Genomic DNA, 20,162 nt, shown 5'->3' with positions numbered 1-20,162 from the left:
GTAATGGTTTCTGCAAAACTGTCAGTTAGTTATATTTTATCCACGTGAATATTTACAGAGTAAAAACCGTGTAAAAACAAACCTTACTGTCTCAAAAATACGTGGATTGCTGCATGACATAAAGGAAATAATGAGATAATCTGCGAAAATTTTCGGTGTGGAATGGCCTAAAACAACAACAAATCATTTAAGACCCTCTAACCACGAGTGAGAGAAGACAAACGTGCCCAAACAAACCTGACTCAGCAGTTTATGCTGGCAAGGAAGTATATGTTGGGTAGACAGAGGCCGCCGCCACGGTGGACCCAACGCGCCGCGCGCCTCAGTCTCACACCAGCAGCGGTGTTGTGAGCACTGCTCGCCCGCCTCCCTAGCCTCGCTCTGTGGCGTTCGTGCTCCAGCATGTTTCCCTTGATTAGCATGTGTTTTGTTCCTCCTTAATGATGATGTTTCATAAAACTTGATATACGAGCAACTCATAACTTTTTACAATGCATACTTCAGCAAAAGTATTTCTATCAAACTTCATGAATGTTTCAGCCCCCAGAGAGTTAAGTTCTCCCTTACTGAAAATACTTACTCAAGTGCTGATGCGCTAAAGCTAAACAGAGAAAAAGATTTTTTTTTTTTCATTTTCGTCGAGTTATCACGAATGATTATCCTCCAGGCATGGGTGTGAAACATCACCCAAACTATTTTACTACAATTTTTCGTCAAGAAAAAAGTGAAAAAAAAAACATAGAAACGTTGCGGTAATCCTCTGAACAGCAAGCCAACATAAGACTGTGGAAACCTGGCGAGTGTCTAAGTGCTAAGATGAGCCCGGGAAACGTATGAAGGTCCCCTGTGGATCTTGAAACACAACAGCCTCCTACTGCCCGAAGGACCACACGCTAGTGTTTGCAGTGCGAGCGTCAGGCTTTGCTGACGGTCCAAGTGTTAAAGGCATGATGGTGTGGGCGGCGTGAGGGGACCTGGCGATATACAGGATGAGGGTTGAAGTGGCATGATCATCTCCCCACTGCCTCCTGACACACCGCTGGGAAATTATGTCCAGGTAAGATCTCCCAAGGAGGCTGTGAAGTAAGCTTATTACATACATACTTTCATATGTTTGCTATTCTGCGCGTGATCAAGATATTCCTAAGTTTTGGACAATCACGTTTACCAAATGGCGTCCTAGCTTCGTCTCTTCGATGTATATCAACTGACCGTTATATTTCTCTCTTGTGTCTCCCCTGATGATGTGATTATTACACGAAAGTGCACTTGGGAACTTTTCGTGTTTCATTTTCCCCGTGGACTCATAGGAATATATATATATATATATATATATATATATATATATATATATATATATATATATATATATATATATATATATATATTCCCTGGGGATAGGGGAGAAAGAATACTTCCCACGTATTCCCTGCGTGTCGTAGAAGGCGACTTAAAGGGAAGGGAGCGGGGGGCTGGAAATCCTCCCCTCTCGTTTTTTTTTTTTTTTTTTCCAAAAGAAGGAACAGAGAAGAGGTCCAGGTGAGGATATTCCCTCAAAGGCCCAGTCCTCTGTTCTTAACGCCACCTCGCTATCGCGGGAAATAGCGAATAGTATGAAAAAAAAAAAAAAAAAAAAAAAAAAAAAATATATATATATATATATATATATATATATATATATATATATATATATATATATATATATATATATATTACCCCTGAGGGTAAAGGAGGAAAAATACTTCCATCGTATCTCGTGCGCGGCTAAGAGGGGCCTGAACAGAAGTCTGGAAATCCTCCACTCTTGTATTATAACTTTCCAAGTGAAGAAACAAAGGAAGAAGCCAAGTTAGGGCTAGAACCTTCGTCCTCACTTGGAATCGGCCAAGAATGTAAAATTTATATCCAAGAAAAAGAAAAATCTTGGAAAACTCCGGATTATGTCCACTTTTCTTTTTTCTTTATTGAAATCCATGTTTTACTAAACTCTGTTCCAAGGAACCTGGAATACGCCCCCAGAATTTCATCTCAGTTCACCACCCTTAGGTAACTTTTCATTCGCAATGTAACCTCAAGTTGGTGGAGTCTGGTAACAAACACACACACACACACACACACATACACACACATACATACACAAAGGAAAATGAATGATCATCGCAGCTTGTAAGGAACTTAGGTTAGAAAATTATTTAAATATTCGGAATTAACTGCTGCTGAAATTTAGTTAGGGCAGGAGCTACGAAACTCTGGTCAATCGCTAGGCCAACACATCCAGAAGTCGTACCGTCGTGATTGTAGGTTCAATACCTTCGTGTTCAAGGAGTTAGGTGAGAGGGAATAGTAACCACAAGTCTATGGAGAGAGAGACTGTTGCCAGGGAGAGGAGTGGCAGTCATACTGGGGTACAGCCTATTATGTTCAGAACGAGAAAGATAGCGGGGATCTTGTCTGCTGCCTCTTTACCACAAATGCATCTTGCATCATGGAGCAATGGCGTGGCTAAGTACGTGATCGAATTAAATCAGTCCAAAACAGTAATACGTACAGAATTCAAAAATGGCAGAAATGTTGGTTATGACTACACAGCATAATCCGAACACTTTTGATGTTTAGTACTTCCTAAATGAATATAAAAAAAAAATCAGTCTATGTACAACAGAGCTTGTTTGTGGGGACTCTGGCACAGGCCATCATGTTCAGATACCAGACAGACTACCACAAACAGCGCGACCTTAAAGGGTGAGGGTCTGCGGTGGTGGGGGTCTGGAAGGGGAGGGCCACGCAGGGAAGTGAGGGTCTGGGAAGGGAAGACCGCTCTGGGGTGGAAGACTGGGAAAAGGAGGGCAATGCAAGGAGGGGGGTCAGAGGAGAGAAGGACAGCGCATGGGGTGGGGGTTGGTGAGAGAAGATCCATGCAGAGGTTGAGGTCCTTGGGAGGAGAGGGTCGTGCTGGGGGGTGAGGGGTCTTGGAAGGACAGGGACGTGCACAGGGTGGGGATCAGAGGAAAGGAGAACCGTGTAAAGGTTGCAGTCTAGGATGGGAATAAAGGTCTCGGGGGAGGTGAGGGCCGTTTGGGGCGAGGGGGGCCTGAGAATGGGAGGGCTGTGCAGTGGGTTGGGGCACTGGGGAGATTAATAGTTGGGATCACACAATGGAGGAAGTGTTTGCGTGGACTCTGTCCTGCCGGTAAAAGCGCCCAGAATGATGGAAGCTGCTAGGATAGGTTCAAGGCCGGCCGAGGAAACCAGTTAAGCTTTATGGGTCATGAGGGAGCATTGCACCAAGAGAAGCGCCCCCCCCCCGAGCGATGGATATTCAGAACTAAAGAATTTCCCCGAGTCCTCGATTAAAGTCGAAGATAAAAGATTTTCCTGAGCAAGGAATGTATTCCTGCGTCTTACTAGTATGAATAATTCAAGATTACCTACCAGGATACACTGGCTCAGTCATGTGTTTGTTTAACAGTGTTTGTCTTGTCAGGTCTAGGATTTGTTTACTGTGAATATATATTATATTATATATATATATATATATATATATATATATATATATATATATATATATATATATATATATATATATATATATAACTAGAATATCAAACTGTAATACTTAGTATCGTCCCAGAATCAAGTATTATCATCTGGGTGATAGTAACTGAAAAGAAAAAACTTGCTAACCTCGAGAGAATCTACTATGGAATAATTTCAACTTAAAATAGGAAGGTGTAAGACAAATGTGTTTAAAGGAAAGGTTAGTACTAATTTTCAAGTAAAATATCAAAGCGAGTCGAGCCTGCATAAGTTCGAATCCTAATGGCAAAGTCGGTTCACAGTTCACCCATCTGTTCATCCTCCCTTAAGAGCTGGTCGATAACTTCAATACCTGGTTTGGGCATATATATATATATATATATATATATATATATATATATATATATATATATATATATATATATATATATATAGCGTTAATTTGATGGCCTTGATTAGGTCATTCAATTACCCCTGCGTCTCAGCCAACACTGAAAATAAATACATAAAAGCGTGATTAAAACTATGTCTCGGCACGTGCAGAGAATGGAGGAAGCCAGCCAGTCAAAAACTTGCGCGTGTGAAATGACTGGCATTAAGACCACTGGGAAGGCCAAGAGCAAGAATGAAGAAAATCCAGTTGTAGGAGAAACCATGGCCTCACAGAGAAAAGATTAGCCCATCTGCGCTGAAGGTCTCTTAACTCGTCTGCTGAATGATAACTCAATTAAAAAAAAAAAAAAGTTTTCATTTATGTTTTACTGTTACATCTTCATGCAAGTTTTTATGTGCCTAGCCAATTATGTCATGTAATCTGCACCCTGGCGTTAGGTTCAGAGCTTACAAAGTGGTGGTCGTCACACTAAGAGCCCAGTCAAGGTTACCAGACAATCAGATGTTCCATAATAATTGCCGTTCATTCAAGCACTCGCTATTTAAGAGTAATGCCTGTGATCAGAAAAAAAAAAAACTGCTGAGGGTCAGGATCACCCTAACTGAGTAATTGTAAACATCGAGGCGATGTGGCCAGTTCCCGGGAGGCAAAGTACCCTAAGTCTTCATTTTGTAAACCGCCTGGCGCGTACAGTGTGACCACTGCACAGTAATGGCAAGCTCGAGTGGAATTCGTACTACGCTCCTTCAATACATGAAACTCTTACATTTTTCTTTTTTTTTTTTGTAAGCAAATAACTAACGAACACAAAATATTCTAGCGTGAATGGTGCACCAAAAGTACGAGAGCCAGTTTTATGAGGATTAAAACTACCTTACTCGGCTTGAATTTTAATTATACAGTTTTTTTTTTCTCTCTCTCTCTTGGTTTCATTTGCCTAAATACATTAGAGACATGAAACAGGTGAAGCTACCATAAGTCCATTAGCTGTTGGGGAAGGGACAGTCAGAATTCAACAGGGAGCAATGAATGTCAAGGTTAATTATACGGTTCTCTTATTTAATGCCAAGCGGCATGCTTCCAATCGTAGTGGAAAATGAGATGCTTTTTTTCTTAATCTCAGCAGAGAGGTAAAAGTTAATCCCGGGTACTTGGAACGCTACTCCTGCTTTACAAAGACAATGTATGACACTGAACCTGGACACTAATGACAGCAAGGATGGTCATCGACCCTCACTAGTACGCTAGAGTACGATGACTTCAGTTCCTTGGAGTGTGATATCACTTTACTCACCGTACTCATTGAGGGATAAGTAGTAGTGCTTAAGCGGTCAAGTAATCGTGCTCAAAGGGGTGGTTAAATCGTCTTTCCTCAAGGTGTTAAAATACCGTGGAGGACCCACGAGAGGAGGAGGAGGAGGAGGAGGAGGACGAAAGGGAGTCGTTAGGTTTAAGTGTGGCTGGCGGGGCGCCAGGGACTGGTGTGCTGGCCGTCTGGTGCACGCCTCACTTTACCTGACGCAGTGGGCCGCCCACCGCCACACCCACCCACCTGTTCTCTCGATACACAGTTTAAAAACTGGACGCCAGAGGAGGAAAAACGATGCAGCTCCGATTTATGATCAACGCGAGTATAAATATGTATCAAACGTATGGATAAATGAGAAAAAAAATACACTGTAAATTGCACAGTTTCCCTGAAACTAGAGCGGACTGTGAAATAACTGATGGCATCAATCGGGTCATATTTACTGGATGAATGAGTGGAAGAGCTGACTGAGGTTCATAACCTGTTCAGTCAGGGTAATAAGTTAACGGTGATGGTCTTATCGTAAATCTAATAACCTAACCTAACCAAGCGGTGGACATGTTGAAAGGGTGGCGGGGGAGGCGAATCTACAGGAGATCGTCATATTTACTGCTATAGGTCTACGTACTGTACACACCTGCAGTCTGGTTGGTCTCGTGTGAGACTTGGAGATGGCTGACCTGGGTGGGCCCTTAACAGCACGATATTTTTCGTCTCTCACACACACCACCTGATTCATGTCATTAGCACATCACAGGATCAAATGTCTTAGTTAAAGTTAGGAGAGGAATTTTCGCGGATTAGGTGTTAACAAACAGGCATAAAAGGGAGTGGACAAATATAGTTAAATGACAGAATGAATTAAAATGAGGACGGGATGAACGTATACAGAAAAATGAAGTTTTAAAGGGCAGTGGAAACTTATCAAGATGTGTTGAAAAACACTTTACTGTACACTACATTAATCAGTTTAGACCTGTCCAGCTTATCTACTTTAAGAGCGTTGCAAACGCTATCCGTTCATGTCTTTGACGCTTTACTGACACCAAATCCTATATAGTACAAACCTGGCTCATGGCTTTTTGTGTGTGTGTATAACGAAATATACTTAAAATTACGTCCTTCATATACATCACTGTTCGGGTCTAAGTCTACGTGCACAGGTAGTTCCCAAGGGCTGAACATAACAGATTGTCGTATCGGACAGTTTGACGTTATAATTAGCCTCAATTTCCGCGTCAAGCCAAATATATCAGAGGATGGCGTTGGCTGGTGTCGTCCACTGACACACGTCCGTCTCCAGTCACAACAGGGCCAGTTATTAGCTGGTGAGCCTTGTGGCTCCTCCCAAATTGGTTAATTGAGCGATTTCACGCCGTCTGGAGGTATTTGATCGTGTGATCGCCTTCTCTGTACCCGTCATTCAGCCCGAGGAAATGCAAACTAAATTAGCATTGCCGAAATTAATTCAGTGAAAACTACAGGAATCTTACAAGCTGCAGCGTTAGCAGTCACGATGTGCAAGATCGTCATCATTCAAGACTTGGCTGTGCCCGAGCTGACGGCCTGCTTCGATCACCAATCGGGAAGTTCGCATGTGAACTGGCCATTTCCGTCCGTCCTCTCGATTCCTCAACGACAATTGTTTCCCATCAAATCAAAGAGGTTTGGATAGCAACTTAATGACATTTCAACAATTCTACCAAAGGCCAATTAGCCTAATTTCCTTTGCAAATCCCGTTCAGTGATTGCTTACCCGACCAAAGTAGGCAAAATTGCATTGTTACGTTATACTTTGGACTGTGGGACACTGCTGTTAAGATTCAATTGCATGCAAGTCGATGTAGTCTGAGTGAGGTTGATGAATCATACGCCAAAGTCTGCGTTGCTAGGGAGAGCTTTCTCAGAATGATGGAGAGCGTCTTAATCACAGTTCATTGAGGAAACCACCCACGGGCACTCCCTCGTTGTACCATAATGTACCGCAGTTCACAACATATCCAGTGACGTAACTACAGGGAAGGACCTTCCATTTTGGGGCTATGCAACCCCCGTCTCAAGTGCAACCTTCTCTCCCCATGACAAATTGGAGATCTTGTGGTTGCAGGCAAAAAAAAAAAAAAAAAAATATTTGCCCCTAGTACTCAAGTCTATGCACAACTTGAAAACAATCACAGAGCTCAGTGTTCAGTGTCAGTAGAAAAGTTTAGTTGCTGCACGTAAACGTATTAAACTTAACAATACAATTTGATAATATAAAAAGACTGATTTGTTAAGGGCCAATACTATTGTTACTACACCACCATCACCACAGCTAGTGGCAATAAGAATAATAATAATGATACAGAAAATATTCCATAATCGGCGTTGTCTTCCGAATGCCTCCTTACCGCAACATACCGAGCAGAGCCCGTAAAACTTTCAGAGCAATCTAACTGGCTAACGCTGGCGCATCTTAATACACTCGTGTCCTTGTCAGAGAACCGATTGGTAGATGTAAATATCGCTAGACCTGTGCTTGTACTCCGCGGGCGGGCGTACGACCAACTCTGGCGTAACTATTATAAAACGTAAAGCAGTTTGTATGTATGACTCATGGTGAGGTGCCTGAGGATTGGCGGAATGCTTGCATAGTGCCATTGTACAAAGGCAAAGGGGATAAGAGTGAGTGCTCAAATTACAGAGGTATAAGTTTGTTGAGTATTCCTGGTAAATTATATGGGAGGGTATTGATTGAGAGGGTGAAGGCATGTACAGAGCATCAGATTGGGGAAGAGCAGTGTGGTTTCAGAAGTGGTAGAGGATGTGTGGATCAGGTGTTTGCTTTGAAGAATGTATGTGAGAAATACTTAGAAAAGCAAATGGATTTGTATGTAGCATTTATGGATCTGGAGAAGGCATATGATAGAGTTGATAGAGATGCTCTGTGGAAGGTATTAAGAATATATGGTGTGGGAGGCAAGTTGTTAGAAGCAGTGAAAAGTTTTTATCGAGGATGTAAGGCATGTGTACGTGTAGGAAGAGAGGAAAGTGATTGGTTCTCAGTGAATGTAGGTTTGCGGCAGGGGTGTGTGATGTCTCCATGGTTGTTTAATTTGTTTATGGATGGGGTTGTTAGGGAGGTAAATGCAAGAGTTTTGGAAAGAGGGGCAAGTATGAAGTCTGTTGGGGATGAGAGAGCTTGGGAAGTGAGTCAGTTGTTGTTCGCTGATGATACAGCGCTGGTGGCGGATTCATGTGAGAAACTGCAGAAGCTGGTGACGGAGTTTGGTAAAGTGTGTGGAAGAAGAAAGTTAAGAGTAAATGTCAATAAGAGCAAGGTTATTAGGTACAGTAGGGTTGAGGGTCAAGTCAATTGGGAGGTGAGTTTGAATGGTGAGAGGCTGGAGGAAGTGAAGTGTTTTAGATATCTGGGAGTGGATCTGTCAGCGGATGGAACCATGGAAGCGGAAGTGGATCATAGGGTGGGGGAGGGGGTGAAAATTTTGGGAGCCTTGAAAAATGTGTGGAAGTCGAGAACATTATCCCGGAAAGCAAAAATGGGTATGTTTGAAGGAATAGTAGTTCCAACAATGTTGTATGGTTGCGAGGCGTGGGCTATGGATAGAGTTGTGCGCAGGAGGATGGATGTGCTGGAAATGAGATGTTTGAGGACAATGTGTGGTGTGAGGTGGTTTGATCGAGTAAGTAACGTAAGGGTAAGAGAGATGTGTGGAAATAAAAAGAGCGTGGTTGAGAGAGCAGAAGAGGGTGTTTTGAAATGGTTTGGGCACATGGAGAGAATGAGTGAGGAAAGATTGACCAAGAGGATATATGTGTCGGAGGTGGAGGGAACGAGGAGAAGAGGGAGACCAAATTGGAGGTGGAAAGATGGAGTGAAAAGGATTTTGTGTGATCGGGGCCTGAACATGCAGGAGGGTGAAAGGAGGGCAAGGAATAGAGTGAATTGGAGCGATGTGGTATACAGGGGTTGACGTGCTGTCAGTGGATTGAATCAAGGCATGTGAAGCGTCTGGGGTAAACCATGGAAAGCTGTGTAGGTATGTATATTTGCGTGTGTGGACGTGTGTATGTACATGTGTATGGGGGGGGTTGGGCCATTTCTTTCGTCTGTTTCCTTGCGCTACCTCGCAAACGCGGGAGACAGCGACAAAGTATAAAAAAAAAAAAAAAAAAAAAAAAAAAAAAAAAAGCAGTTTGTTTCATGTCAGCAAAGTTTAGTTCCATTATGATATAAGAGGCTGCAGAAGATGACGATACTGTTGCTGAAGATGATTAAAAGGTCTAGTGAACATCTAGTATGCCGTAACTCCACTTAGTACACCGCAACTCCACCCGATGGCTGACGAGTGTTGTTTTCAACGCCAGCCGTGTCGCTGCCGTTTGTGGAACCAACCATGTTCATTGACAGATAAAAAAAGAATCGAATGAGGTGAGAACTAGCATTGACACTTACCTTGATGATCCTAAGTGTTACATTACCTCCTGATACAGCAGGTGTGAAGGCTTAACATCAACGAATTGATAGCCCTAATTATCTACGAGAATCTAAAATCCCTTTGGAGTCAGAGTTTAACTGTCAAAGAGGATCTGTTTTACGAGCATCGGCCGATTTACGAGGGCGAAGTATGCAGCGGGAAACGGTGAGGAAAATTCTAGGCTATTTACACCACACCCGCGACTGAACCAACCACTGAATCGCTTCAGGACAAACTGTACGATCCTCGAGCACAGTGGTATGACTTTGTACTGTCAGCATGCGAAAGTAACCTTTTTGAACTAACCCTCTCTATTTATGGTTTAGGTCGAAGGTTACGCCATAATAACAAATGATCGCACTGTTGCGTTCAGCGGGAGGCTAATTGCCATGATCAGCGGGGTCTGATTTTGACTGATTTTTTACCGCAATTGCGGCTAATTGACGTGGTGCACTCCTACCCATCCTGGTGGATCTGCCACTAAACTTCAGGGTTGGGAGAGGCATTTCGTTGCTCATAACTAACGCAGTCTGTTACTGCACCTCTCCTGGTGAACGTACACCTCGTAAACAACTACCGAAACCTGTAAGGATACTAGTTAGCGATCGCGGTCTTACCATACGTACACCTTATGATGATTTCGGAGGTGTTGTACTCCCTCAGCTCAGTCACACACCAAGGCTGCAGGATCAAACTCATATACTCGCTGGTTGATACTGGTATTGAAGCATTAACGGAGATTTATCTAACTAACGTAAGTGAGGCTCATTTTCTCCTTTATTAAGGTTACATATGAAATATTACCAAGGGTGACGTATGGATGTGATGCGGTAAGCTAATTATCACAGTTCTTGTGTGATAATTTTAAGCAAATTGTCACACAGACCTTATACGAATTAAACCTTAAATATAAAATATCTTGAGAAAAACAGAGACCGTTCTCCGAGTTGTGTGTGTGTGTGTGTGTGTGTGTGTGTGCTCGTACACCGCTTGGAGTAGGGAAGGCCAGTTGGACGTGACGACTCTGAGGTTTACAGTGGAAATCATTTGTGTTACCAGTATGAGCAAAGTTTCAAGATTTACGACCGGAACTTTCAGGAAATGGTAAAAACTGTGTTCATAAAGATCACGATTACGGCTTGGTCTGTGTGAGACCAGCAAGTAGGGGAAATTTGCCCAGCTCGGATCTGTCGTGTCTGGTTGTACTGCACCTTACCATACACTCGTGCACCCACCAAGGTTAAGATATCCAATAATTATTGTTCTTCTCTGCTGAACTTGCAGGAATTTCATACCAAAAAGCGTGCAGAGGAGATGAACGTTCAGAATGGCAGAGCAGAGAGTAAGGCGACAGGAGACAAGGTAATAGCATTACCTGCAATCTTCGAGACAGGGAAGCTTGAAAACCTTCTCACTCAATTATGGGGTAAACTCGCCGAAGGGATCTCTCTCTCTCTCTCTCTCTCTCTCTCTCTCTCTCTCTCTCTCTCTCTCTCTCTCTCTCTCTCTCTCTCTCTTACTGGTGTTAGAGTGGCTGACCTGTTATTTGACTTTAATGCCTTTTCTCTTTGTGTCTTTTTTTTTTTTTTGCCGCTCCGAGATAATTACGATATCTGTAGCATCGGGTAAGGATTGTGATTTTCTTCTCGAGGATATCTGAGACCCTGTCATTTACAAGAACTCGCGGAGGGGAGGAGGAGGAGGTAAGGAACTTCACTGAAAGTCGATGGTCTGTATGAAGTAGAGACCGAACGTACATGGTACACATCACGTATTGTTAAGACCTCCCGTTCTCTAACGTTTTGAACACGACGGGAGTACGTTCTTTGGGTATGATGACCTGGACACTGACTTGACCCTTAAGGGTCAGGTCAAACTCCAGGTCATCATACCAAAGGTTTCCTACCACAGTGTTCAGGGAGTTAAAGTACGCCATCTATTACCCTACGTTGGAATTATGTACCTTAAAACAGCCAGGTTTAAGTTTACCCAACTTTTCTGTTCGTCGATCCGCGCGTATGTTTGTCTACTACTGTGCGTCTCCGTCTATTTCTGCGTATGTTTGCCAGTCCATGAGTGTGTTCGTGTATGCATGCTTGTGTCAGTGTTTGCGTTTACTTTTTCCGTTTTCTCGTTTGTTCGTATGCACTTCTGTTTGTGCATTCACCTGATGGTCCGTCCCCTGCACTGTGCGACTCTGTGTGCACGCAGTAGTTGTTAAGGCGTCTTGTTTCCCGTGTCTGTGTACCCTCACGTTCCTCCGTCCCTCTCCATCAGTTTAGCATTGCTGTTCTGAGTTTAGCTTTTTATGATCAACTTTTATATGTCTGTGTACGTTTTCTGTATTCCATGTAATTGATAAGCCATGCCACTGTTTAGTGGAGGGCGGCGTGGCCCTACACACACGCTCCAGAGCCCTCGTAATACTGAGGTCCTTAGCAGAGGATTGATATTCCATTCGTCGGCCTCCCGAAGGAAGTACGAGTCCCTCCCGAGGGAGACGCAAGTCCACTTTCAAAAACTGTCGCATCACATCTGCAGCGAATGCCTCGCGCTGTACGTTAAGCGATTTTTTTTTCCCCAGTGACAGCAGGTGGTGAGGTGAGCAGAGTGGCACTGAGGAGGGTCCCAGGGGCGTGAGGGTACATGGTGATGAAGGCAGTGACCACTGGGCCACATCTATATATATGACAGAGAAGGGGGCTACTGGGTCAAGTGTATTCATTTGCGACGCGGCGGCTCCTGGGTCAAATGCTTTCAGCTACTGCTGGCGCAGGCACCACTGGGATTAAATATATTCATTCAGATGTGCGGGAACTATTACGCCAAATGTTTACCTGGTGATTCCGGGAATAACAGACCAAATGCGTTGGTCAGCGATGCGAGGACCACTGGATTAAATGCATTTATCTGGTGAACGGACCCTCAGATAAATGTACTTATTTGATAAAGCTGTAACAGTGGAGCGTATGTATTTTTCTGATGTCACTGGAATGGATATCTACTTATCTTTTAATGAAGAGATATCTACTTAGCTATTGATGAAGAGACTACTGAGCTATGAATATTTATCTGATACAGCAAGGGGCTATTGAGCTAAATGTATTTATTTGATACGCGTTACTGGGCTAAATGAATTTCACCTATTAATAAAAGGACTCTTGGGATGAATACCAAAAACGTGTTTTAAACTGGAAGAATGCAGTCTGTTAAACTGACATTAAGATAAGCATAAGTTTAACGTTGGAATGAATTTGTTAATAACCTTAGACCTGTGTGCATTTAACCTATTTGTACTGTACGTGTGTGTGTGTGGGGAGGGAGAGAGAGAGAGTTCTACACTTGTGAGGGGCCCATCTCGAGTGTCATACAGCTAACTTCTGTATGCAGTTGGTACTTAGTATTTGCTCATTTAGTCTGTTCCACTCATGCACCACTCCTACACTGATTATCATTTTCTGTTCTCTGGTTGCTCTTTCTTACGAATATCTTTCCAAGAACTTTCAACTGTCTGCGTGATCAATTTGGTTTAAAAAACTTAAAGGTTATTATCAATTTATCCATCACTCTTCTCTCTTCCATGTTGAGCAAATTTAAGACCTCCTTTAAGTCTTTCCATGTAACTCAGTTCCCTTAATTCTGGTGCCATGTCTTTTTGCCCTCCTCTGGACCTTCTTTATTAGTTATCTGTGCTTCATTATGTGGGAAGATAAGATCAGAGTAATGATGATGTATCATTCCCTTTGGTCATAAAGTTTTCAGTGACATGCTGGTATAGAAAAGTTTACCGTATACACTCTTAAAAACTTCATATCTCCATGACTTCCCTGTCACCATGAGAAGCCACATTTTCCCAGTGTGTCTCTTTATGATTGAAGTCCACCATTATCAGTGCTGTACAGCTTCGTGCACCATCCTGATTGTACCTTCATTGTTATCACTGTATATTTGTTCTGGATCGTGAAACTTCTTTGGAGGATCACATATCAGTACCACTATGCACTTCTAAATGGGTCATCTTCCGCTATTTCCTAACACTTGAAGCTATATCTCTTATTTGGAGGGCCAGTCCTTTCCCTCCTCTTCTTCCCCCTCCTCTTTTTATTCTCCCTTCCCTCCTTCCTATCGTATAGCCCCCCTGGACAGAACCATTGAGATATTATCTATATTTAGTAAAACGTTTGTTCCCACTACAACAATAACATGTACGTTTTTCCCTCATACGATCCTTGAATTCAAGCTCCTTATCATTTACTATTAGTCCATCACCATGTGTGTGTGTGTGTGTGTGTGTGTGTGTGTGTGTGTGTGTGTGTGTTTGTAGCTTACCATAGATAGTGCGAGACCTGTTTACCGCAGGAAAGTTATATTGCATGTTCTCACATACTTTACCGACTTAAACTAATGTGATTCTAGGATCAACTGTAAAACGTGAAAGGCTTTGATGATAATGAGGGAAATGAGAACTTGTCTGTATGATGAATAGGGTAAGGTGAATGCTGTGAGGGAAAGAAGTTTGATGAGGCCAGTTAAGACTTTAGGACGTTTGGTGAGATTAGATAAGGTCAGCTGAGAAGTGAGTTAACAAAAGGCCAAGTGACATCATTATCATAAGGCCATCCGAGATTACCGACGTCAGATGTGATCAAACTGGGCCTTGGGATTGACCTTGTCCTTCTGTTTCCAGGTGGCGAGTATGGCAGAACACAGCTGGGCGGACGGTGAGTGGGATCCTGGCGAGTGTGAGTGTGGAGGGTCGCCTCCCCCTACCTTCATGCTGCCTCCTCCTCCTCCTCCACCACCACCAACACCTCCCGACGCCTCTCCCCGGCACCACTGTCAGGGCCCCGCCATCACCTGCCCCAGCCTCCTGGGGGCCCGCGAGGACGAGCGCTCCCCCAGCGTCAGGGCCCCCCTGGCCGTGGTCATCGTCTCGGCCGCCACGCTCTTCGTCCTGGTCATCGTCGCCGTCGTCATCGCCTGCAGGTCAGTAGCATGAGATGGTGGAACGACCTCGGGTAATGAGACGACCCCACGTGACTGGACAATCTTAGGTAGTGCAATGTCCTAAAGTTGTTGGCTGACGTGGGCAGTAAGACGACCCCGCGTGGTCGACGCCCGGTAATGGTACGACACAAAGTAGAAAGACTACTTTGTATAGATCATCATAAGGGGGAGTGGGACGAACGTGAGTAGTGGGGTCATCCTCGTGTAGTGAGACGGGCCCTACGGTTGGTGAGCTGTTTAAGCTTCAGGTGTTAAGAGATAATTCCTAGACCACATACACTCTCACTATGAACGTGGCACATCACTGGAACCCTACCACAAGACAGGGTGGAGCAGCCGTGGGTTGGTGAAACGACCCAGATCTATCGAACAACCCTGGGCAAATTGAACGACCAAGGGTGGTTGGTAGGACGACCCGAAGTAGTGATTCGGTTATTGGGTAGTGGAACAATACTACCAGTATTATATCGCCGGTAATGCGAATATTTTAGTACTGATAGCCATATGGGTACATAGAAGTGTACCAGACCAGCCTGCCAGGCTGTGGGGAACATATATGTACAGCAGGACTGGGGGATGCGGCATCCAGCGGCTTGGTTCGACCAACGACCCACTCCAGCATCGTGGGCCCAGTCTAGGCGGCTGGGGTGAAGACCCCCGAAGACTTAACATGGTATTCACGAGGCATCTCTAGTGGCAGTAATGCCAGAGCCTTAGATGGTAATAATGGCTGAACTTTTGGGCAATCACTAACACAACACTTGGGATTAGTCATCCGATGAGGAGTAATCCACACGTTAGACTCGCATATTATGCAATGGACCGTCGAGCTGGTCTGGTGGGCTTTCATGTTAACACTGGCAAGTTAATCTCAAGTTGTAATGTTGAATGTCTTGTGTTATCGGTGATAACATCGCGACTTGGGTCGTTTTCCCTCAGCCGATACGTGCCAAATCCCTCACGTGAAGCAAATGAGACTCAATTCCTCGTCGTGTGAGTGCGCCAGTGTCAGTAAATTTCTCATCACATCTCATATTAAGGGTCGTAAAATGCATGAATTTTTAAGACAGCATCTGGGGCGGCGTCTTAGGGGAAAGACTTTAAGTTTTTCTCAAGTGATTTAGGATTAAAGATAAATCTCGGTGTTCTATCACTTCATTCATTCCCTGAATATTCTGAATACTCATGACACATTATGAATATCAAAAGAAAATATGTGATGTTTATGCCTCTGTTCCTTGATCATCTCACGAGCTATTATGTTGTACCAATGATAAAATGAGAGACGAACTGATGCAGGAGAAAAGGAGGGAGAGAGAGAGAGAGAGAGAGAGAGAGAGAGAGAGAGAGAGAGAGAGAGAGAGAGAGAGAGAGAGAGAGAGAGAGAGAGAATTTGAGTTGGAAGGAAATATCGACTGAAGTCGTGTTGCTGTCTAGCTTGGTGGGGTCCCGGAGTCCATATCTTCAGACCAAGCGGCTCCTGTGAGCCAGCCTGCGGTGAGGTAAGCCTACCAGTGTTAACATTACGTAGGCCTGCATGACTACTACAGTTAGGCCTGGGCAGGTACACTTTGGAAAAAGAAAACGATAATTCTTTACACATCACGAGCGAGCACACATTGCATGATGCTTCTTCCCTCTGTAAATAAAAAGTCAAAATGTTTACCTGCTCAGTACCAACAAAAAAATTTTTCCCCTGAATATCAAATTCTTCACATGATTCAGAGTACGACACAGTCTCCCATGCCTATTGCTCGACCCTTATACGAAAACTACCGAAAAGATATATTATATAGGGCCAAGCTCTCCAGTATTTTAGTAATGTATACCTTAGTAGAAATGGTAATTAGGAAGCCGTCAGAGGTACATGACTATTAGCCAGAATGAAAATAACAGGTCCCATTACCTGACCTAATCATTCCAAGATATGATGGTAAAGAGGGAGGGAGGAAATTTGAGCACAAATGATAAAAAAAAGAAATGGACATAGAAGCAGCCAGCTACACAGAGCAAATGTAAAGGATATCAGGAAACACAAACAAGAGAAGAGAAGACAAGTTGTTTGCGGGGGTAAGGTGAGCGCGGAGGGAAACCGGAGTAAGAGGAGGTGGACAGGTGGGTAAACCAGGTGAGGTGGTGGCTTAAGGCAGCGCCTGCCGCGCCGCGCCCTCTGTTTACACTCCCAGCTCGGCTGCCACAAGTCGGGGGAGGTGCGGAAAGGGGAGGGGGGGGGGTGTATCAAGTGCCCCGGGCACACTACAGACGAACAACAAACTATTGTAAGTAACCCATCTTGAGAATGAGGCAAGTGCTTAAGGAAGTTGCATATCGTGTGGGGGTGTGAGGTTGGTTTGGGGTTCGAACTGTCCCGCGGAGGTTTACCAGACCTTCTCAAGGTCTTCGGTAATTGATGTCCGTAATGCAGTTCACGTCTGCAACCCCACCCTCTTGAGAACGCAGGTGGGGTCCTTAAGCACGCATCGCCTCGCCGGTGGAGCCAGACCCACGAGTTTGATGGCGTCACCCTTGGGACAACGTATCGTCCAGCTCGAGGGGTTAAAACCGGATGTCGCTCTGGCCACCACAACCCCGCCAGTAAGGTCTGGCACCACACACCGCCTCCTGTCATGGTCTGCAGTCGTGTGTGTGTTGTGTGTGTGCTGGGATAGTATTAGCGTGTTACCTCCAGCCTCTTCATATAAGTTAGAAGACCAGAGTGCGTCGTGTTGGGTCGGGTCATAAAGAACCTTATTAGTATGGCATTACCTCCTCATAACTGTTCCCTCACATGTTAATGACTGGGAACCCCGTGTTAATTCCAGCCTGACGGTGACATTTTCCCCCACGGCTGTAGGACTCCTAACCTTTGCTCGATAGCTTCATTAACTCGTCAACGGGTGATTAGCAGTAAACAGTTTTGCTTTACCTTCATAAACAGTGCTTTATGTATTGAGATCTTTTTAACTGTTTCTTAAATCGTTTATCAAAATGTATAACTCATTACTATGATCTTAAGGTTTACAATTACCTGTAATTACATTCACTGGAATTGCTGTAAAACATGACGGGACTTTGTGACAGGATAGACTGGACCTTATCATGTATACTGCTCACCTTCGTACCTTCCCAGTGATAACACTAGCCAGATGTTTGATGGATGTGAATACCGCCGTGAACCTTCGTGGTGTGGTGGTTAGTTATGCGACCCACGAATCTCAGGAGGCTCTGTTCGAGTCTCGAAGAGGGCAGAGAGGTACACACAGCCATCCCGGCTACTCATCCTCCTATCTGGAGGGTCGATAAATGGGTACCTGGTCTGCCTACTCTTGCAATAACGACTCATGCATCATGACGATTTGCTACTAACCTATTCAAAAATAAAAATCACTTTCATAATAAGGTCTGGAAAAAAAAGTTCCATAATTTGTAGTCTGTTCAACCTCTTCCTGGCAGTCATCTGTGTAGTTTATCTGTCCCAAGGAAACCTTACCTAACACAAGCTTTCCTGACCCATCAAGTAAGAGTTGACTGGCTGCTGTAGGCTGCGACAGCTCCAGAACAATGTCATGCAGGTCACCTGATCATGCCTGCTTATATGCACCAACTAGGGAAAGCGGCGAGAGTGCTGCCTGTCTGGACTCGACCGCCACACTCGCCCTTCCCTTAAACCTCGTTCCCACCCTGCTCTGTATCCCTTGCTCTGATGACCGCCTCAAACCAACCTCCCTCTGTTGAGCACCGTCAACTTAGCCCACACAGATAACCATTACCAGCCACGTCCCCTCAGCAAAGCCTCCCTTCTCCTCCCCCACCATCAAAGAACACTGTCAGCCTAACCCTCCCTCCTCCCTCTGCCCCTCTGATGACCACCATCATCTCGTCTTCTCAACCACTCACACAGTGTTTACCCCAGCAGGGTGCGGGGTCGCGGACGGTCGCCCAAGGGCTGCACGGAGCTGAGCGGGGCCATCATATACGACGACCTGCCCTCCGCCCCCACCATCGTGCCCGCCCGCACACGCCCACGCTTCAAGCCCGTGCCCGTGGACGGCGGTGAGATGATGGGCATGACGATGGGCGGTCGCTTGTACACTGCCCATCCCCGTAGCAACCCTCCGTCAGAACATCTGTACCAGAGCATCTCCTCAGGTGGGTCTTGCAGTACTGCCAGGTAGTGAAGTGCAGCGTCCGTGTGTAGCCCGATGACACGTGTATGGCTGGGTACAGTGTACACCAGGTCATAGTCATCTCTTGTTTCAGTACGTCATGCAGTCATGTTTTGTTACAGCAGGTTAGGTTACAGGTATAGATATGATGACATGGGAACCTAATTTGTAGTCAAGAAATGACAAACATTACGTCACTCCTTGGTGAGTGTCGGCATGTTAGTACATATTTGTTAATGATCCCCTGTCACAGCATTCCATCACTATACATCCCTGTTGTCCACATTAGCTCGAAGAGTCAGAGCTGTGCCATGCCACTTCAGCTTATAGCCCTGTGATGGAGCATCAAGCCACGGAGCATATTGTATAACTTTTCTTCCACATCACTGTACAGCTCAGTCCATATATGACCCGGTGCACCTTCGTCATTGCAGGGAGCGAGACGTGCAGCTACAGTACCAGTGAAGCGGCGGGCCAGGAGGGTCGAGCCCTCCTACGACCATCGCATCCTCGGAGCGTGAGGACGGCCGCCCCAGCAGACACCGACAGCGAGGAGGAGTCCTTGGCGCCCACGGGAGTGCTTGGGCAGGCCAGCGACAACGACACCCCGAGCGTGTCCCCGGCCCACTCCCGCTACTACTGCGCCAGCGCCCCGCCCTGCACCTCCTCCCCGGGCTCAGGCTCGGACTACGAGAGCGTCTACTACGTGGGCGGGACGCGACGGGGTCGTCCCCTAACCCCCCAGCAGCGCGGCCTGCCGCTCCTCCCCTCCCGCACCGACAGGTTCAGAATCTACTTCTCGGAGGGTCGTGGGCAGCGTCGAACCCCTAGACGACGGGGCACCGACAGACGACAACCCCACCACACAGGATACAGAAGAACTCGTCAAGGATCATACCGTCGTGCTCAAGGATCGTACCGTCGTGCTCAAGGATCGTACCGTCGTGCTCAAGGACCGTACCGTCGTGCTCAAGGATCGTACCGTCGTGCTCAAGGATCATACCGTCGTGCTCAAGGATCATACCGTCGTGCTCAAGGATCGTACCGTCGTGCTCAAGGACCGTACCGTCGTGCTCAAGGATCGTACCGTCGTGCTCAAGGACCGTACCGTCGTGCTCAAGGACCGTACCGTCGTGCTCAAGGATCATACCGTCGTGCTCAAGGATCGTACCGTCGTGCTCAAGGATCATACCGTCGTGCTCAAGGATCGTACCGTCGTGCTCAAGGATCGTACCGTCGTGCTGAAGGATCGTACCGTCGTGCTCAAGGAT

General features: G+C 45.4%; 1 protein-coding gene across 1 annotated transcript in view; it reads left to right on the top strand.

The window, feature by feature from the left end:
• The first annotated feature begins 343 nt into the window (after positions 1-343).
• Positions 344-20,162, top strand: part of LOC139765796 (uncharacterized) — a 30,102-nt gene continuing 10,283 nt past the window's right edge. Inside the window, exons 1-5 of the mRNA XM_071693589.1 lie at positions 344-1,057; positions 11,003-11,080; positions 14,406-14,704; positions 18,642-18,874; positions 19,326-19,806. Coding sequence (XP_071549690.1) covers positions 1,007-1,057; positions 11,003-11,080; positions 14,406-14,704; positions 18,642-18,874; positions 19,326-19,806 — 1,142 coding nt within the window. The 5' untranslated portion in view covers positions 344-1,006. The remainder of the gene's footprint in view (positions 1,058-11,002; positions 11,081-14,405; positions 14,705-18,641; positions 18,875-19,325; positions 19,807-20,162) is intronic.

Source organism: Panulirus ornatus, chromosome 56, assembly GCF_036320965.1.
Source record: "Panulirus ornatus isolate Po-2019 chromosome 56, ASM3632096v1, whole genome shotgun sequence".
NCBI classification, from domain to species: domain Eukaryota; kingdom Metazoa; phylum Arthropoda; class Malacostraca; order Decapoda; family Palinuridae; genus Panulirus; species Panulirus ornatus.
The sequence above is the reverse complement of the archived record's forward strand: the minus strand, read 5'-3'. Positions and strand labels throughout refer to the sequence as shown.